At 36.9% G+C, this 17,609-nt stretch overlaps 1 protein-coding gene across 1 annotated transcript in view; it reads right to left on the reverse strand.

Moving 5' to 3' along the window:
- Positions 1–17,609, reverse strand: part of EIF5B (eukaryotic translation initiation factor 5B) — a 71,274-nt gene that overhangs the window by 7,595 nt on the left and 46,070 nt on the right. Inside the window, exons 11-18 of the mRNA XM_004704343.2 lie at positions 14,668–14,775; positions 14,364–14,474; positions 9,229–9,296; positions 8,523–8,664; positions 6,660–6,791; positions 3,420–3,602; positions 3,109–3,270; positions 1,198–1,329 (exon numbers count right to left, since the gene is read on the reverse strand). Coding sequence (XP_004704400.1) covers positions 1,198–1,329; positions 3,109–3,270; positions 3,420–3,602; positions 6,660–6,791; positions 8,523–8,664; positions 9,229–9,296; positions 14,364–14,474; positions 14,668–14,775 — 1,038 coding nt within the window. The remainder of the gene's footprint in view (positions 1–1,197; positions 1,330–3,108; positions 3,271–3,419; positions 3,603–6,659; positions 6,792–8,522; positions 8,665–9,228; positions 9,297–14,363; positions 14,475–14,667; positions 14,776–17,609) is intronic.

Consider the following 17,609-nt stretch of genomic DNA (forward strand, 5'->3'; position numbering starts at 1 on the left):
CTGAACAAAGTCATCATATGGTCAACAAATGCTCTATGGCAGTGATTCTCAACCTTCCTAATGCCGCGACCCTTTAATACACTTCCTCATGTTGTGGTGACCCTCAACCATAAAATTTTTTTCACTGCTATTTCATAATTTTGCTACTGTGATGAATCGGGCAACCCCTGTGAAAGGGTCGTTCAACCCCCAAAGGGGCGCCACTCACAGGTTGAGAACCGCTTCTCCAGGGCTAACATGAGACAGTAAGCGGACATGGAAACTACATTAATAAAAAACTGACAAACCAGAACAGAAATAATGAGTACAATTTATTACTTTGTGAAAAATATAATCAATGTCACTGAACAATTTGTGTAGCAATTGTTAAATGATAGCCTGAATTGCTGTGTACACTTTCACTAAAAAACACAATAAAATATTATTTAAGACAAACAGGTAACTATGGTCCCGGAACATTGGGAAAGCCCTCTTGCTATTACCAGTTGAAAAGCTCGTGATGAGCCAACGTTTGCTGGATGACACTTCCCTGGATTCACGTAGGCCGAATGACCATAAACAGGAGATTTTCTTTCATCCTGTCTACTTCTTACTGTATGTAAAATAAAACGTGAATAATGTCTAGCTTTTGTTTCATTTGAATAAAGTAAAAATTTTTAAATTCTAGGAATACTAAGTTCAGATGATAAATAGGTGTGCCAAGTTTAAGGAGCACTGGTGGTAGAGCAGGCTCAGTGTTGAGGAGCTAAGAGAGAAAGATGAGGCTTCCTGCTCCCAGAGAGGTGCGGCCTGGGATACACGAGCAGTTGTACTGTCCCATGGGGTTGCTATACGTCGGAATGGACTGAGAAGCTAATGATAAGAAAGAAGCCTTTGGGGAGCAGTGGATTAAGCAGCAGTTTGAACCTCAACCGCTCTTCAGGAGGAAGATAAGGCAGTCCCCGCTTTCTTACAGATTTAGAACTTTGACAACAGTTTAGACCTCTGCTCTGTCCTAGAAGGTCGCTAGGAGCCAGAATCAGTTTCATGGCAGGAAAGCCATTATTGTGATTACAGTAAGCAAATAATTGAGAAGCATCAACTGCTTGCTGAAAGGCAATCAGACAACCCGTTACCTGTCATTACTCATGCGTACACCGCTGATAATCAGCACAAGTCAAATAATTTTTGAAAGAAAAAGATTAATTAGTGACTTACTTTAAGAACTGCGATTTCATCTTCTTTATGAGCCACCAGGAGAGGTAAGCCAGCTAGTGCTTTCTCAAGGTCTTTCCCAAGAATCTTTACCCCCTGAGCCGCTTCTACTTCTTTATGTTTCTCATATTGGTTCTACAGGGAGAGAAACAGCAGCATGTACTGGAAAAGCGGACAGCTGTACGCAAGACCTTCATGACCTTAGAGTCGGAAAACGTTTCTTACACTAGACACAAAAGCCAGAACCACAAAACAAAAAATGGATAAAGTCAACTGATACCCTAGTACCCTAAAAATACAAAGAACTCGTATAAATCTGTAAGAGAATGCAGAGAAAAATGGGCATTTCATAAATGGAAAAATATAAACAATAATAAATACACAACACAGTCACCCAAGCAAATTAACAAACAAGGAAATGCAAAATGGAATGGCATTGAGCTCTATATCCACCTGAACGGGAAAGGCTTTATAATCTGAAAACAATATCAAAAAGCTGGTTAACAATTACATGGAACTGTGTGTGACCTTCTCCCTGGGGGACAGACAACCGAAAAGTGGGTGAAGGGAGACGTCAGACAGGGCAAGATATGACAAAATACCCATTTACAAACTATCAAGGGCTCATGAGGGAGGGGGGAGCGGGGAGGGAGGGGAAAAATGAGGACCTAATGTCGGGGGTTTAAGTGGAGAGAAAATGTTTTGAGAAACGATGTACAAATGCGCTTTACACAATTGATGTGTGTATGGATTGCGATAACAGTTGTATGAGCCCCTAACAAAATGTTTAAAAAAAAAAAAGTTGAAATGGAAAATGTTTTGCTATGTGTATCATTATCACAGTAAAAATAAAGCCAAAGTCATTTACGTATCAAAAAAAAAAAAGCTGGTTAAGAGGAAACACAATGGAAATTCTAAAACAGGGTGGATGAGTAGAAATTGTTATATTCACTGTGAGAAATTATTTAGAAAATCATCTAGTGTGGCCTTCTTTAGTAGAATTCATGTACACCTAAAGTAATGACTCCACAATTCCTTGGTAGGATGTGATACAGCAGTGGTTCTCAACCTTCCTAAGCTGTGACCGTTTAATACAGTTCCCTCATATCGGGGTGACTCCCAACCATAAATTTCCTTTTGTTGCTTCTTCATGGCTAAAATTTTGCTACTGTTATTAATCTTAATGTAAATATATGATATGCAAGATGTATTAGGCAACCGCTGTGATATACAAATGTCCATCAAAAACTTAAGTCTATATTTTCCACTGACAAAAGGAATACTAAACAAAAATGAGCAAACTATACCTATATGGAATATGGACATGGATATACCTTAAAATTATTTGACTGAAAAAAGCCAGATACAAAGAAATACACGAGACTGACTCCCATTTTATATCTGTATCAAGTCCAAACATTAGCAAGACCCCAAATTTTTTAGAAGCATTTAAAAAAAAAAAAAGCAAGGTTGTTAATAAATTCTTGGAAGCGTTCACTCTGAGGGAGTGGGAAGAAACAATGATCAGGAAGAGGCCATCTGAGATGACACTATTCAGATTGTTGGTCTGGCTTTTTGCTTTCTAATAATTTACATTCTCTTCTGTGTTTTGTGTATTTTGCATTACGAATACTTTACTCCACAGCCACAACAACAAAAGTTAATGAAAAATTGGTTAGTAATGGGCCCAAACAATTTATGACAATTTTTATGGAAGGCCTAACCTGGCGGTACTCCACTCTGACGAACAATCCCTTTTGTTGTATGATAGCATCAACAATGAAAGAGGGAGGGGAGGATATGTGTGCTAGGTTGTGTCAAACAGCTGTCACAGTGCAGAAGTGGCCTCAGGACCATGAAGACTACTACACACTTTTCACGGCCCCTGCGTAAATGCAGCCCACTTTGACTTACCTTCACTCGTAATTCCTTCATAGGAGGAGGTAAGAGGAGGCCTCGAATCTGCGTTACAATGGGCCCTTCTACTCCAGGAACAATGATTGTTTCCCCTTCCTTCAGTCGTCCATTGATGAGTATCACATCTATAGTTGTACCCATTCCTGGGAGTGCTTTAACCTGAGAAAATTTATTGCAAAGGCAGTAAAATATATGTTAAAATGGACCAAGTTCATTAAGTTAAAAAATGGTAGCAAAAAATCCCTACACCAAAAGACTGCAAATTGAGACACACACAAAAAAAGCAGTAAACTATAAACAGGCCTTACCTCCATCACCTGCGCTCTCAGCTCCTCACAGTGTGCAAGTCTCTTGCTCAGCATTGTCTGGGTTAATTCGACCAGAAGGTGTATCAGACTTCCCATGCCATCACCAGTATGTGCAGAGGTAGGTACCAAGGATACAAATGTGCGGGGATCTTTATTCTCATAAAATAGAGCAGCATTCAAACCCTAGACACATAAAAAGCAAAATACTTAAAATGCCAACCAGAATAGGAATGATTATTTGAAGCTAAATGTTACTCATTCTAACACACCTCTAAACACTCACAACTTATGGTACATGAGGGAACTTCAAAAGCTTGTGGAAAAATCCTGCAGCACAGTTTTGTCTTCATGTGTTATTGAAATTGTTGCCTTGACTCCAACTCGTTGAAGGGGCAGTGATTTAATGTGACTCTTCTAGCCAAAGTCTCTAACCCCAAACAAATGACCTTTCCCTGCATGGATCCGGTAAAAAAGGGGGGAAGAAACTGATCGGATTCACCTGTGAGTAATTTCCGACAGGATTCCCTGGAGTAGCATCCTGTTGCGTATAAAATGAACCCTCTGAGAAACAGGAAGAGGGATCACACTACTAGCAAGAGCCAGAATTGCAATGTGTCTCTGGATCAGAGATCCCTGCACGGTGGACCTCCTGGACCCAGATGACAGTTACACGACCAAAGCAGCAGCAGCAGCAGCAGCATAACCAGGAACCAGAGCATGGTAGAGAGTAATAGACTTCCCAACCCAAGGAGCAAGTTAAGATGAGTACTCCCCTAATGGGCTCAAACATTTATGACAACTTTTATAGAAGGCCTAAACTGGTATTCCTCCACTCTGATGAACAGTCCCTTCTGTGTGATAACATCAAAAATACAACAGGAAGGGGAGGATATGTGTGTTATCTTCTGTGGCTTGTGGGTGCCTTGGCGCACTTACTTGCAGATGTTGGACTTGCTGCCCCATGGAGGTGGTGCGGGGTGCCTTTGAGCTGAGACGCACTGGGGTGGGTGCCTCTGGGCGTGTAGTTCAGGGAGCTAGTTTTGCTGGCACATGGAATTTGGGCCGAATGTCTTCTGGTTGGGGTTTACAGCACAGTGGAAAGCCACATGGGGTATTTACTGGCAAACCTGAAACTTGGTATAAGTGTCCCAGGAAACAACTATTCTGGGCTTTTTGCACTGGCATTACAATTAGTTAACTTCCGTCAACTCTTTAATCATAAATTTTGTCTGTGAGTTTCTATGTAGCCAATGCAATAAATATTAGAAGCTAGAAAGGTAAAATGGTGGACACTAATTAAGAAAATACAATTAATTTCTTAAACTGTTCAGTTACTTAAGTTTTTAAACTGTGTATTCCATGTATTTTAGTCTAAAACTGTGTGACAAAAAAGGGCTGATTCGTGGCAGACGGGTAACTGGTTTTGTCACACAGCCATCTCAGTGTGCTGATTTTGGGCAAAAGAAACCCAAGCATGCCTCTCTTTCCCCACACACCTCACTAGCCTGACCTTGCTGCTGTATGTGACTTTTGTTTCCACGAAAGAAGAGGGACATGAAGGAGAGCAATTTGAGTACGTACAAGAGGTGAAGAAAAAAATGAGGGAGGTGCTGTCAGCCACCCAAACAGATGAATTTGAAACATGTTTCCAAAATGGAATCCAGATTTGACAAATGTATTAAGTGTAATAAAGTATACTTTGAAGGTGATAAGGTTGGCTTTAAAAAAAAATTAAATACACAGCTTTTTTGGGGGAGGGGGTGAGATTCCAGGTTTTTTGGTTACCCATTGTACGTGTGCATGTTTTTTTCTCCCTTTTCCCAGTATCATTAAAAATTATGTACCTTTGGCTAGATTAATGATGTTATTTGAATTAACAAATGTCTCGTGCAGACATATTTACATTTCTCAAGAAACTGATAATGCTGCCTCTAAAGTAACCATGGATTAATATAAACCTTAGATACAAAAATGAATATTGAGCTCACACTTAATTGCAAGCCCTAATCTAAGAACAATTAGTTCTTACGATGTGGTCTTGTTGGAGACTTGCCTTTATCACAAAGTATGAAGAAGAAATCAGATGGTGCCTGGCTATCGAAAAGAAAAATGCACCTGGGTCTTAAAGAAATGAAACCAGACTCCATGCCATTGACTCAATGCTGACTCCAGTAGGCCCCCTGTGGGTTTTTGAGACTGTAACTGTTTATGGCAGTAGAAAGCCTAGCCTTGTCTTACAAATAGCAGCCAACAAGTAAGGTGTCAGCTAAGTCTATACGGAAGAAACACAAGTTGTTATGATCAAAGGATTATTAATAATAAAATCCATGATTGAGATGGGGAGAGGATTGGATTAGAGCTTACATTCTAAGCACCGGGTTTGTAGAAGGCTAGAGATGACAGCAAAAGCCCAAAATCTATTTGCAGACTCCTCAAGTGGATTGCGCCTCTACTGAACTTCCTAAGTGCATTAACAAGGGATGTGTTAAGTCTTGTTCTCAGAATGCACTGGAAAACTGATCACTGTAGATGTAGTTAGGTTAAGAATTTAATATCTTATCATTTCTTTTCCTTTTGACCCATTTCTAACTTGTCATGGTCTTTATTATTTTCAGCTTTTAGATTGAGGCTTCTCTGGGTTTCATTTTGTTGGGGGTTTTTTGGAGGGAGGAAAGTGTTTGATTTTCTTTATATGAAATCCAGGATAAAGTAAATCCATGAACAATAATTAGATTAATAATTTCTTAGGGTTATGGCAGGCAAAGTCAGGTGGGAAATGGATAGTTATAATGGATAAAAAATGAACAAAATGCGCTAAAATTCACTATGGTGATGACTGCATAAATGTTAATATATTTAAAATATGGTATGTAAATTATATGCCAATAAAACTATTTTAAGTATGTGGAAACATGTAGCTAAACAATAGTGGAATTTTACCATGAACTTTTTCAAATCTTCTCATGTCATGTAGCTATAATTATATTAAAAATTTTTTCCAAGCCAACTTGATTTTTTTTTAACTAAAGCTTTTAGAAAGCCAAGGGAGATCTGTGGAAGATCAGCACTCTGACATTAAAAAGGAAGAGGAAGTTGGGGAAAAGGAAGAAACGACTGCAGAACTGCGGTTAGTAGGAGCAGAACCAGTACTGTTTGAAGTGCTAATTTCATTATGATAACGTAACAAAAGAAATGCTTCTGTGATACAGGTTCTTTATAGAGAAGAGAAAGAATTCTTACCTGCTGTGCAAATTCCACAATAATAGCTTTTGCTCGCTCCTCAAATTCATCTTTTGTATTTTTTTTCTGCTTCTTCAAAGTAGCAGCCACATCAGAATCAGGGCTCTTTTTCCAATCATACAACCTATCAATCTGAAAAGGTTTCTTTGTAAAAATCATCTCTAAAGCACTCACAAAACCCAGGAATTTGTGATTAAGAGCGCCCCTCAAATCTCTAATGTATAAAATCATATATACATATGTATAAAATCATGTTAATACATATTAATATCAAAAAGTACTATTTATTCAATTTGTTGAACCAACATCTCATTGAACTGCACAAAATAGCAATTTTTTACAAAGATTCCAAGATAAGCCATATTGGCAAAAAGTGGACCTGCAGCCTTAAATAAAAATTCCTAGGTCTAAATGCATTGATTAAATCTCTTAAGAATGATAGAATTTTTTCCCCAGAAAGTTAAGGTAGAAAAACACTGTCTTCATAAAAAACATACATACACAAGGACACATACAGAAAAAAAAAAAGTAAAAAGCGCCTCATAAATTTGAGTTTGCTCAAATTAGAAATTTTTGTTCTTCAAAAAACATCATTATGGGGGCAGGTATGGAATGGTGGGAGCAAGTCCTAGACTATGAGAAAATACCTTCAATACATATTACTGATAAAGGATTTAAACAATAATATATAAAGAATCTAATTTCATAAGACAACTAACTCCAATTTTTTTTAAAAAGTGAACAAAGGATTTTGAACAGGTACTTCAAAAGAGATGAAGATGGCTAATGAGTACATGAAAAACTGCTCAACGCATTTGTCATCAGGGACATGCAAACGAAAATCGCAATACATTAAAGTGGTTACAGGTAGGGCAGTGTTGACAAAGGTGTAAACCAACTGAATGCTTATACATCACTAGGAAGACTATCAAATGGTATATGGTAGCCCATCTATGAAAAAATGTTGGCAGTTTCTCCTAAAACTGGACACACACTTTATATCCCCACAATTCTAAGTGAGGGAAAAAACTCACAAAACCAAAAAATTTGTACAGAAATGTTCACAGCTGCTTTATTCACAAAGAGCCTAAAACTGGACCGATATAAGAATCTTTCAGTAGAGAATGTGGATAAACAAAGTGTGGTACAATCCGTATAATGGAGCATCATCATTTAACAATAAAAAAGATACGTAATGGGGGTAGAAAAGGGGAAGTGATCGCAATGATCGGCGTACAACTGCCCCACCCCCAGCCCAGGAGATAAACAAAGGAAACGTGAGTGAAGGGACACAGCAGACAGCGTAAGAAAATAATAATTTTAAAACATCAGAGGTTTACAAGGGGAGGAGCTGATACCAAGGGCTCAGGTAGAAAGAAAATGTCTTGAAAATGATGATGGCAACATATGTACAAATGTGCTTGATACAATGGATGTATGGATTGTTAAAAGAGCTGTAAGAGCCCCCAATAAAGTGATTTTAAAAACAGACACCTAAGATAGATAGATAGATAGATAGATGATATAGATAGAAAGAATATGTACGTCCATAACCACATGTATAACAAAAGAAGATAAAGGATTGCATGCTGTGATTCCATTCAGACGAAATTACAAAACAGAGCAATTCCTCTAGTGACAAAGAGCAGTGTTTGCCTGGAGCTGGAGGTGGGACGGAGGGGAGGGGGTGCAGACTGTATGAAAAGCTTTCTGGGAATATGGAAATGCTATATAATCTGAATGATGGTGCCTACATGTCTATAAATTTGTCAAAGCACACTGCTTAGTATAATACTCAATATTTTCAAAAGTTACAGATAATTAAAAAGTATGTGTTATTTTAAATGTCTCAGAAGAGCTTACCTTATTGAGTGCAACAATGAAGGGACATTTCTTAGATTTCAAAAGATTGATCGATTCGATTGTTTGAGGCTCCAAACCATGCATAATATCAACAACTAGAATGGCAATATCACAAAGAGAGCTTCCTCTGTTCCTCAGATTACTGTTGAAAAAATGAAGAAAACATTTAAATAGAAAAGCCTTGACATTTTAAACAATTTTTGAATTTTCATATCCTAAGCAAATAAATAAAAGAGAGTACACATATTAAACTGTTAAAGTGCCATTAGCCCTTAACTTGACAAGTGCTTATCTGACAGACTTGAGCCAGGATGAGTGTGTTCCAGAAGTTACTCCCTTATTTATGCCACTTTCACTGACCAAAGTTTGTGTGCTAAGGAATACGGCCAGGACACAAATGTATAGTATTCCACCCCTCATAGGTTTCAGGAGAGAGACACCAAGTGTGTACTGGGATTTGCTAGGCACCCCACACCAAGGAACTGCTCTTTCAAAGTAGCAAAGATTCCCTCTATAAAAAAACAAATATCCAAATAAAACAGGGCTAAAAAAACAAATCAATGAGGAAGGGCAGTTACAGTAACCAAAGATCTCAATTATTGCCCAAAGGTAAGTGATTGAACAGATTTCTTCACCCATTGAACTTTTAAAGGACCTAATAGTTTGAAGACGTTTGCTTGATGAAAAAGGTTCACATTGTTCTTACCTGAAAGACTCGTGCCCAGGAGTATCAATAATTAGCATTCCTGGAATCCGTACGTTCTCTCTATCAAACTAGAAAGATATGGGATGAAAGAGTAGAGCTTAAGAAATCTAGAACAATGGAAGCTTCTTTAGAAAACAATTAAGTGTCACGCAATATGGAAAAATATCACCATTCTTTTCTGCAGATGTCTTTCTTTAAAACAGTAAAGACAACCACAAAGTATAACCATTATATTTTTATTAACGTCAAAAATGCTGACAGTGGGGTTGCATGATTATTATTATTTTACTATTATTATTATGGTCCTAACATGTGGTCTGAGTTCTTAGAGGTTAGTAAGCAATATTAAACAGTAGAAGTCATCTGAGAGAAAAGATAAATGAGAAGCTGCAACATAAGAGGAGCTCCTAAATATCTGTAAAATTCATCTGCTTAAATTCTAAACTCTCAGGAATATTCCAAAGTATATAGATTTTAAAATATACCACATTGATCTGAAATTTTAAATAACAAATTCATACTCATTTTATTCAATGATAGAAACTCTTGATTTTCTGGACACAAGTACATAAGTGAATGCAAACATTACAACAGATCTCACTTTGGCTCTGAAAAAATAAAAATGACAGGTTACATACAACAAAAGCAAACAATAACAAACATTTATACTATCTATCCTTTTACTGATCTTCAAGTGATTTTGGTTATTTGTATCCACTGAAATTAGTTAAAATGAATCATATGTAAATGTTCCAAATTTGTATGTCAATTCTTGCTGAGCATTACAGTTAAATATTTAGGTTTAGGAAGAGAGTTAGTTAGGTCTCTTGTTTAAAAGCCCTAGCGCTAAGAATGTGTTGAACTATACCTACGGTTAGCTACAGATATCTATAGATAAGAGCACATAACTCTCAGGCCAAGAAATGAGAAACCAGTACTAGACCGATGATACACAGAACAAAACAACGGCCAAAAGAGGGGGGGGTGGGGGTAGGAAAAGGCCTCCTAAAGAAATCTCCAGAACATACTGCGCATGGCACCAACACCCAACAACAAATGATTCATGTGCAGATGTTAATAAAGCTTACAAACCATAGAGAAATAATCCTTAAGAACAGAGTCAGACATAATAGAAGGCTTAGTATTCCTAAGACCTTCCTCTTAACCAGAAATAAATGCCTATTACTAAAGGAAGGTCTTAAAACCAGGGGGAGAATAAGGTGTGTTCTAAAAAAATTTTAAAACCCAAAATGAAAAAGAGAAAATCTGAAGACATGATAGCAAAGAATTATGCTTTTTAATTGGAAGAGATGATGAATATTAAAAATAAAACCAACACCAGTGTGAGTAAGCATGGATTATGTTTTAAGGAAAAGAGAAGATGGTGAGGAAAGTTTTAATAAAAAGATCAAAAGGCTTTGAGAATGACTCCTGTACAATGGATAATTAAAATTCCTGAAAACTAACAAGGAAACAACAATTTCTAAAAGCTCTAATTCAAGAAAATAGTACTGAAATAAAGACATAAAACTTCATGTTGAAATAGAACCCCACATAACTAGACAATTCACTCAGAACAAGCAAAACCAAGATGCAAAATGATCAAATGATTTCAACTTGTCATCAAACTCAATTACAATATTATATGCCAGAAGTAATTAGAATAACATTTAAGATATTTAAGGAAGGGAAATGTGACCAAATTACTTTATACATTGCCAACTGTCATTCCAGCGTAAAAGCCATTGAAATAACTCAATATTCAAATTCAAATATTAACTCCATGATTTCTTCATAAGGAATCAACTGAAAAATGAGCTAAAAAATGACAAAAAGAACATCAACAATCAAAAACCAAACCACTGTCATTAAGTCACAGCAACCCTATACAGAATAGAACTATCCCTTTAAGTTACTGAAGCTATACAGCTTCATTTTTCTCCTGCAGAGCAGCTAGGGGTTTTGAACTACTAAACCTGAGGTTAGCAGCCCAATGCCCAGCACAATCAAATGCTTAAAAATAAAAAACTTGAGCAAAACAAAAACTGGGAATAAAAGTCCACAAGTTAATTTTACATGCAAAATTAAGGCTAAATAAGAAATAAGGGTAAAGACTAACACATAAAATTCCGTTTTCTGAGTGTCAGCAATCAGTTCCCTGATACGTCAGCTACAAATTACATTTTTGCCTCCTGTAGGGGCAAAATAAAACTTACACAACAGAATGACATACTGCCCAGTCTTGCCCCATCCTCAAAATTATGTTTGAGCCATTTTGTGTATCCATCTCACTGACCCTCTACTTTTACCAAGCAAAATGCCCTTTTTCCAGGGACTGGTCTCTCCTGGTTACATGCCCACAGTACGTGAGACAGTCTTGCCAAACTCGCGGTTAGTTCTGCTGGCAGTGTCTGGGACTTCCAGTGTTCAACACCACAATTCAGAGGTGTCCATTCTTCAGTCTTTAGTCCCTGTTTAGCTTTTTCACATGCATGAAGGGACTGAAAATATCTTGGCTGGAGACAGGCCTATCTTAGTCCTAAAGTGGCATCTTTGCTTTTTAACATTATAAAGAGGTCATTTGCAGCAGATTTTCCCAATGCAATATATTATTTCTTGACTTGTGCATCCATGCATATTGATTATGGATCCAAGGAAAATGAAATCCTTGGTGATTTCACGGTCTCCTCCATTCATCCTATTAGTTATTGGTATAGTCGTGCGGAGTCTGGCTTTCTGGGTGTTGAACTGTAATCGATATTGAAAGTTGTAGTCTATGGCTTTCTCCAGTCGGTGCTTCAAGTCCTTTTTGTTTTCATTTCATCAAGCAAAGTTGTCATATGAATATTGTAAGCCCTTAATGAGGAATCTTCAATTCTCAAACCATGTTCATTATTATAGTCCACCATCTCAGATTACTTGCTCAGCCTATAGCTTGAGTAAGTATGATGAAAGAACACCATCCTAACACACACCAGCAATAAGCAACACTTCCCATGAAGTGCTTTGAACTGGAAGCTGTTCTGCTTTAAACCAAAATAACAAACAAACAAAAAACCTCATTGTTATTGACTCAATTCCAAATCACCGGGCACTTACAGGACGGAGTGGAACTGCCTCACAGGGTTCCTAAGGCTGGAATCCTTCCAGAGGCAGTCACGTCTGTTTGCCACAAAGCAGTTGGTGGCTTGAGTGGATGGTGGGTTTGAAATGCTAACTTTAGAGTTTAGCAGTTAAGAACTTAAACATCCCCCCACCCACACAGAGGGGCTATCAGCAGCACCTTTGAGTTCAAATTCAAGGTACAGCTACCAACAAGTTCTGTGGTTATCAAGCTCACATGATTTTTAAACAACAGCTTCCCAGTAAACAACAGCCCTTCCCAGCCCCCCACAGCTTCCCAGGAATGCAGCAGGTACTCCAAATGGTTTTCCAGAAGCAAGTCAACAAGCTCCAAGCAGTTCTTGCCAATTTTGTCAATACCACAGCAGATGGTTGGTTCTCTGTCTGACTGAAGACCAGCTATGGCCCAGGACAACCTAGAATACTTTGCTAATATCACATCAGTTTTGACCACATCCCTCAAATGAGATCAGAATTCCAACCTTGGAGAGCATTCTCCCTTCTCCACTTTGTTCATTTTGGGGGATACCCTTCCTTCCGTTCAAAGGTTACTTTTAATGTTCTCTTTTCCTCCCTTCTTAACCAATTCTCCACTACTGAAATCTTCTCATAATTTTTTTATAACTAACTTTGCTGTGCTATATGTCTCCCAAGTAGGTCCAAATCAACGCACTCTGACAGTGCAGAAGGTGTGCACCTGTCAGAAGAAAATGAACCAAAGCCGAGAGAGAGAAAGAAGAGGAAGCGCACACACAAAACACTTAAAATGGCTTCCGCCACCACGCAGGGGAGAATCTCAATGCTACATTGAGAACGTTTGTTTGATACAGGATAAAGCAAATGAGTATTTACGTGATATTCTAACTCTAACATCCCCCACTGTCCTTCAGACTCAAGAGTCTGAAGTTAGCAGTAGTGAAGCAAACACTCTGAAGTCCTAAATACAAACACATACACTTACCTTCTAATTTCCTAGCTCTGGCCACTTCCTAGTATCTAGACTGTAGACCTGAGAACCATTTACTATAAAATCAAACAGCATCGCTTAAAGAATTGGTCATTCCAGACCCTGGGCAGGATGTAAGATAAGCCTCAATCATCTTGCTACAACCAGACTCATGGATGAAATCAAATCAAATTACAATTAAGATTACGAAAATTACATAAAAAATACCGAGTCAAAACTGGATTACCACTGCATTGATAACAAGTGAAATGGATTGACAAGCAATTGAAATTTTCCATCTATTAGCTTATAATAACAAAAACAAAACCCAAATTTGTCGTTTTCATTTTAAAAGCTGAAAATAAGGGGAAGAATCTGCTTTTCCTATATTTAAACTTTCACTGACATATAGGTGAAGTCAAGTGTCTCGATGGAAGTAATCCAGTAAGGAAAGCTGGATGACAGAATACCATGATTTTGAAATGCCAAAATACTGAGAGAGAGATTACCTTGAAAGTTAGACCTGGGTGGAAGAAGAGGGTTTGGATTAGGAAAGGGCTTCAGAAGATCTGACAGGGTTCTATCTTCTGGTAAGGGAGCACTTAAAAGGGTTCATTTAGCTTTACATTTATCTTAGGTGATTTTTCCTTATGATGTGATATTAATATCAATCAATTGAATACTTAGCAAATAAGAGACATAAAGAAAATATGATCAATTTGTTAAAAAGACTGAAGGAAGAAATATAACTTTTAAGCATGGAAATATATTGTAAAATTATGAAAACATTACTCTCCACCTTTTGAGTAATGGTTGCCTCTGGAAAAGAGGGGGGAAATGGAATGTAAGGACTCCTTCCCTATCCAATGTTTTATTTCTTAAAAGAAAGAACTAAAGCAAATAAGGGGAAATTTTACATATATTATTTATATTACACACATATATTTCTGCATAGAGAGCACATGGATCGGTTATATTATTCTCTGTCCTTTTTTCTATATTTGAAATGATTTCTCCCAATTTTTACTAGAGATTAACACACCCATGTGGGAAACAGAGCACTTACACTTTTAATCATCTTAGTCTGTTCATTAATTGCTTCCAGGGGAACATTAGTAGCCCCAATTTGTTGTGTGATGCCTCCTGCTTCACCATCTTGGACATGAGTGTGCCGGAGCTGTGAGAAGACAAGACATTCCGCTTTGTAACTCGAAATGGAAAAAAGTTCAATGCAAAAATACTAAGAAATTAGAAATTAAAAGTTATTTTAAACAGCAATGCTCATAGGTGCTAGGATTTTTTCTTAGCTTTAAAAAAACAAGATACCATGTTTATTTCTAAAGTTATACCAATGCGTATTCATTTCTTACTTTATCTAGAATTTTTGTCTTCCCTGTGTCCACATGTCCAAGGACACAGATAACAGGGGCTCTCAGCTTTTCTGTATTTACATTTTTACTGTGTTCAAGTCTCCGTTTCTAAGAAAAATAAATAATATGTCAAATCTTAATTATCACTATTGTCCTTTAAACATTTTTCATATGCCGCAACCCACATCCCAAATTTTTTAAATCAGACCACAAGCAATTTGACAACGTAAACCCTACTACCTAATTTCTATCACAGCACCTTTTGGAAAGGACAAACTTGATTGGTATTTAGAGTCAAGTAGCACCATTAAATATAAATAAGAATTATATAAAGTGTCAGCTCAAACTTTCAAAATTTTTGTAAAAAACAAAATATAATGAATACAAAATGAATTTAGTTTATCTGCCATATGATCCAATACAACCTCTAACTCGTGGTAGGTATCTACATAATAGGCATTCCATGGCTTTAAAGGAATTTATTCCAAATGTTTGGCCATCATGCAAATCCTATAGTCTTCTCAGCTAGAATTTATTAAACCTAAAATTAAATAATACAATGCTTCCTGTATTTTTTCACCAATAACACATATACAATTTTGCCAATTCATTAACCAATTTTAATATTATTTTTGTAAGTGTACTACACTATTTTTATTTTTAATGTTGCTGACTTCAATTTACATTTCAGAATTCAAGTGGTGTAGTTGGTACACATTGGGTCAGTGGTTTGACAACTACCCCACAAGCTGCTCTAAAGCTGAAAGATGAGACTTTGTATTTTTAAACCAACCAATCAATTCCACTACCATAATGTTGATGCAGACTCATGATAACCCTGTTAAAGGTTATAGCAGCACAGAGGTTCCTGGTTCAACTTGATGTACCAACTTTATAATTAGGAAACGAACGCTTACCTGACAGCGTTAATAGGGTTCCTTTCAACTGACATGAACAGACACAATTAAACTACAAAATAAATCTAATGGCTTCATGTATGATGATCTTAATAAGGTTTTCAAATCCAAACTGTTGAGCTAATCTGTTATATTTAGCAAATTAAATTATTAGAAACAAATGCAGTTTTGCCTCCTTTCCAATTGACCAGGAACTATCAAACTCAATCCATAACATGTTCGTTAATGTATGTTAGAAAACCTTAATTTGGCTGGCCACTCACAAGGGTTGGTAGGGTGGTTATTTATTTACTTACATTTATGTTTACTAAACTGCATGGAGTGTGTTTGTCCTGTCATATAGGACTAGTGTATTTTCTCAAAATTTTTTGCTATTTAAAAATATATATATTGTTTTTATTTTTAAGTCTGCCATCATAGGTGTTACCCATACTGTACTGGTCAGCTAATGATTAAATCATTGGTTGGCCTTGGGGTAATAATGGCCCCAAACACCCAAAACTTGGTGAAAAGCATTAATCTATACATCCAAGAAGCTTAACTGACTCTAAGGATATTCCAAGATATTCACATTCAGGCACATCACAGGTAAATTGCTAAAAGTAAAAGTTAAAAGTGAAAAAATTGCTAAAAGTAAAAGTTAAAAGTGAAATCCTCGCCACAAGAAAAATCAGTCATATGTAAAGGGATTTCCCTATAGAAAAAATGGTAGCCAGAAGACAGTAGGGTAGCAGACTCAAAGTGCTGAATGGAAAAGAACCATCAACCAAAAATTCTGTGTGCAAAATAGTTTTTAAATTACATACATTTGTGTGTGCTGCATATATATTCATATATGTGAAGAAGCACATAAAGATGGAAGCTTCCTAGACATATCTAAACAGCTCATGGGATTGGCTTACTAGGTTAAAAGGCTTAGACCCATAATATCAGGGGAAATCTCAGTTAACTAACAATTTATAAAGAGAACGTTGTCCATCTTACATTAATGGGTACTCTCTGGGGTATTAAAAGCTTTCAAGCAATCATATAAAATACAACTTTTAATTACATGAATAACAATGCATACAGAGAAGAAGAAAATGTTGTAAAATTGACTGTGGTAATGAATGTACAACTTCTCGATACGGCTGAACTACTGAATTACATGATATACAGATGAAGTGTCAATAAAACTGTTAAAAAAATAAAATACATTTACTCTCTACTCATCTAGAGCATAAGAATGGAAGGAAACCAAATATTCAAAGAATATACTAGACCACAGAACTAAGAGCCTACAAAACATGGCCTCCTCTAGCCTGAGACTAGAACTAGATGGTGTCTAGCTACCACTAGTGATTGTTGTATCCAGGGACACAACTAGATGTCCTAAAATGAATGGGAGAAAAATGAACAAAATTCAAATTCCTAAAGTTAAAAAAAAGGCTAGACTTGCTGGATTATCAACTCCCTGAGACTATTCCCCCTTATAAACTCATTGATCTTTGAATGGACACCACTATAGAGTTCACTTTTCAGCTAAATAAGATGGCTTAAGAAAAACAGTATCACCTGTGCTTCTTTTAACAATCAACTGAGAGCAAAGGGTCAACACCAACCATAACACAAAGAGAAAGCAAAGACAGGCAGACAAGCTAGACTCCTGGAGATTTGAGCAAAAGAAAATGAAAAAACAAGAATGCCGACACACTGTAAAAAATGCAACAAATCTGTAAGAAAAATTTTAAATTGGAACCTACTTGCTGTGTAAACTTCACTTAAAACACTTAAAAGAAAAAATTTTTAGCCCCTAAGGAACACAGCTTTACTCTTAAACACATAGACGTTATTACCATGAATTGTTATCAATCCTACAAATGGTTGGTTTGGTCAATAAAACAATTGAAAAATAAAAACTCAACCTGGTACTCCAAGCCTTGAGGGCATCATAGCAGCATGCAGCAGCGAACTGAGAGGTTTGAGGGGTGGTCCCAATCCCAGCTACACTGACCCCTCACCAGAAGATTGCACTACAGAGGACGG

This window comes from Echinops telfairi, unplaced genomic scaffold (genome assembly GCF_000313985.2).
Source record: "Echinops telfairi isolate 266 unplaced genomic scaffold, ASM31398v2 ScPeMD7_7467;HRSCAF=8505_1, whole genome shotgun sequence".
NCBI classification, from domain to species: Eukaryota; Metazoa; Chordata; class Mammalia; order Afrosoricida; family Tenrecidae; genus Echinops; species Echinops telfairi.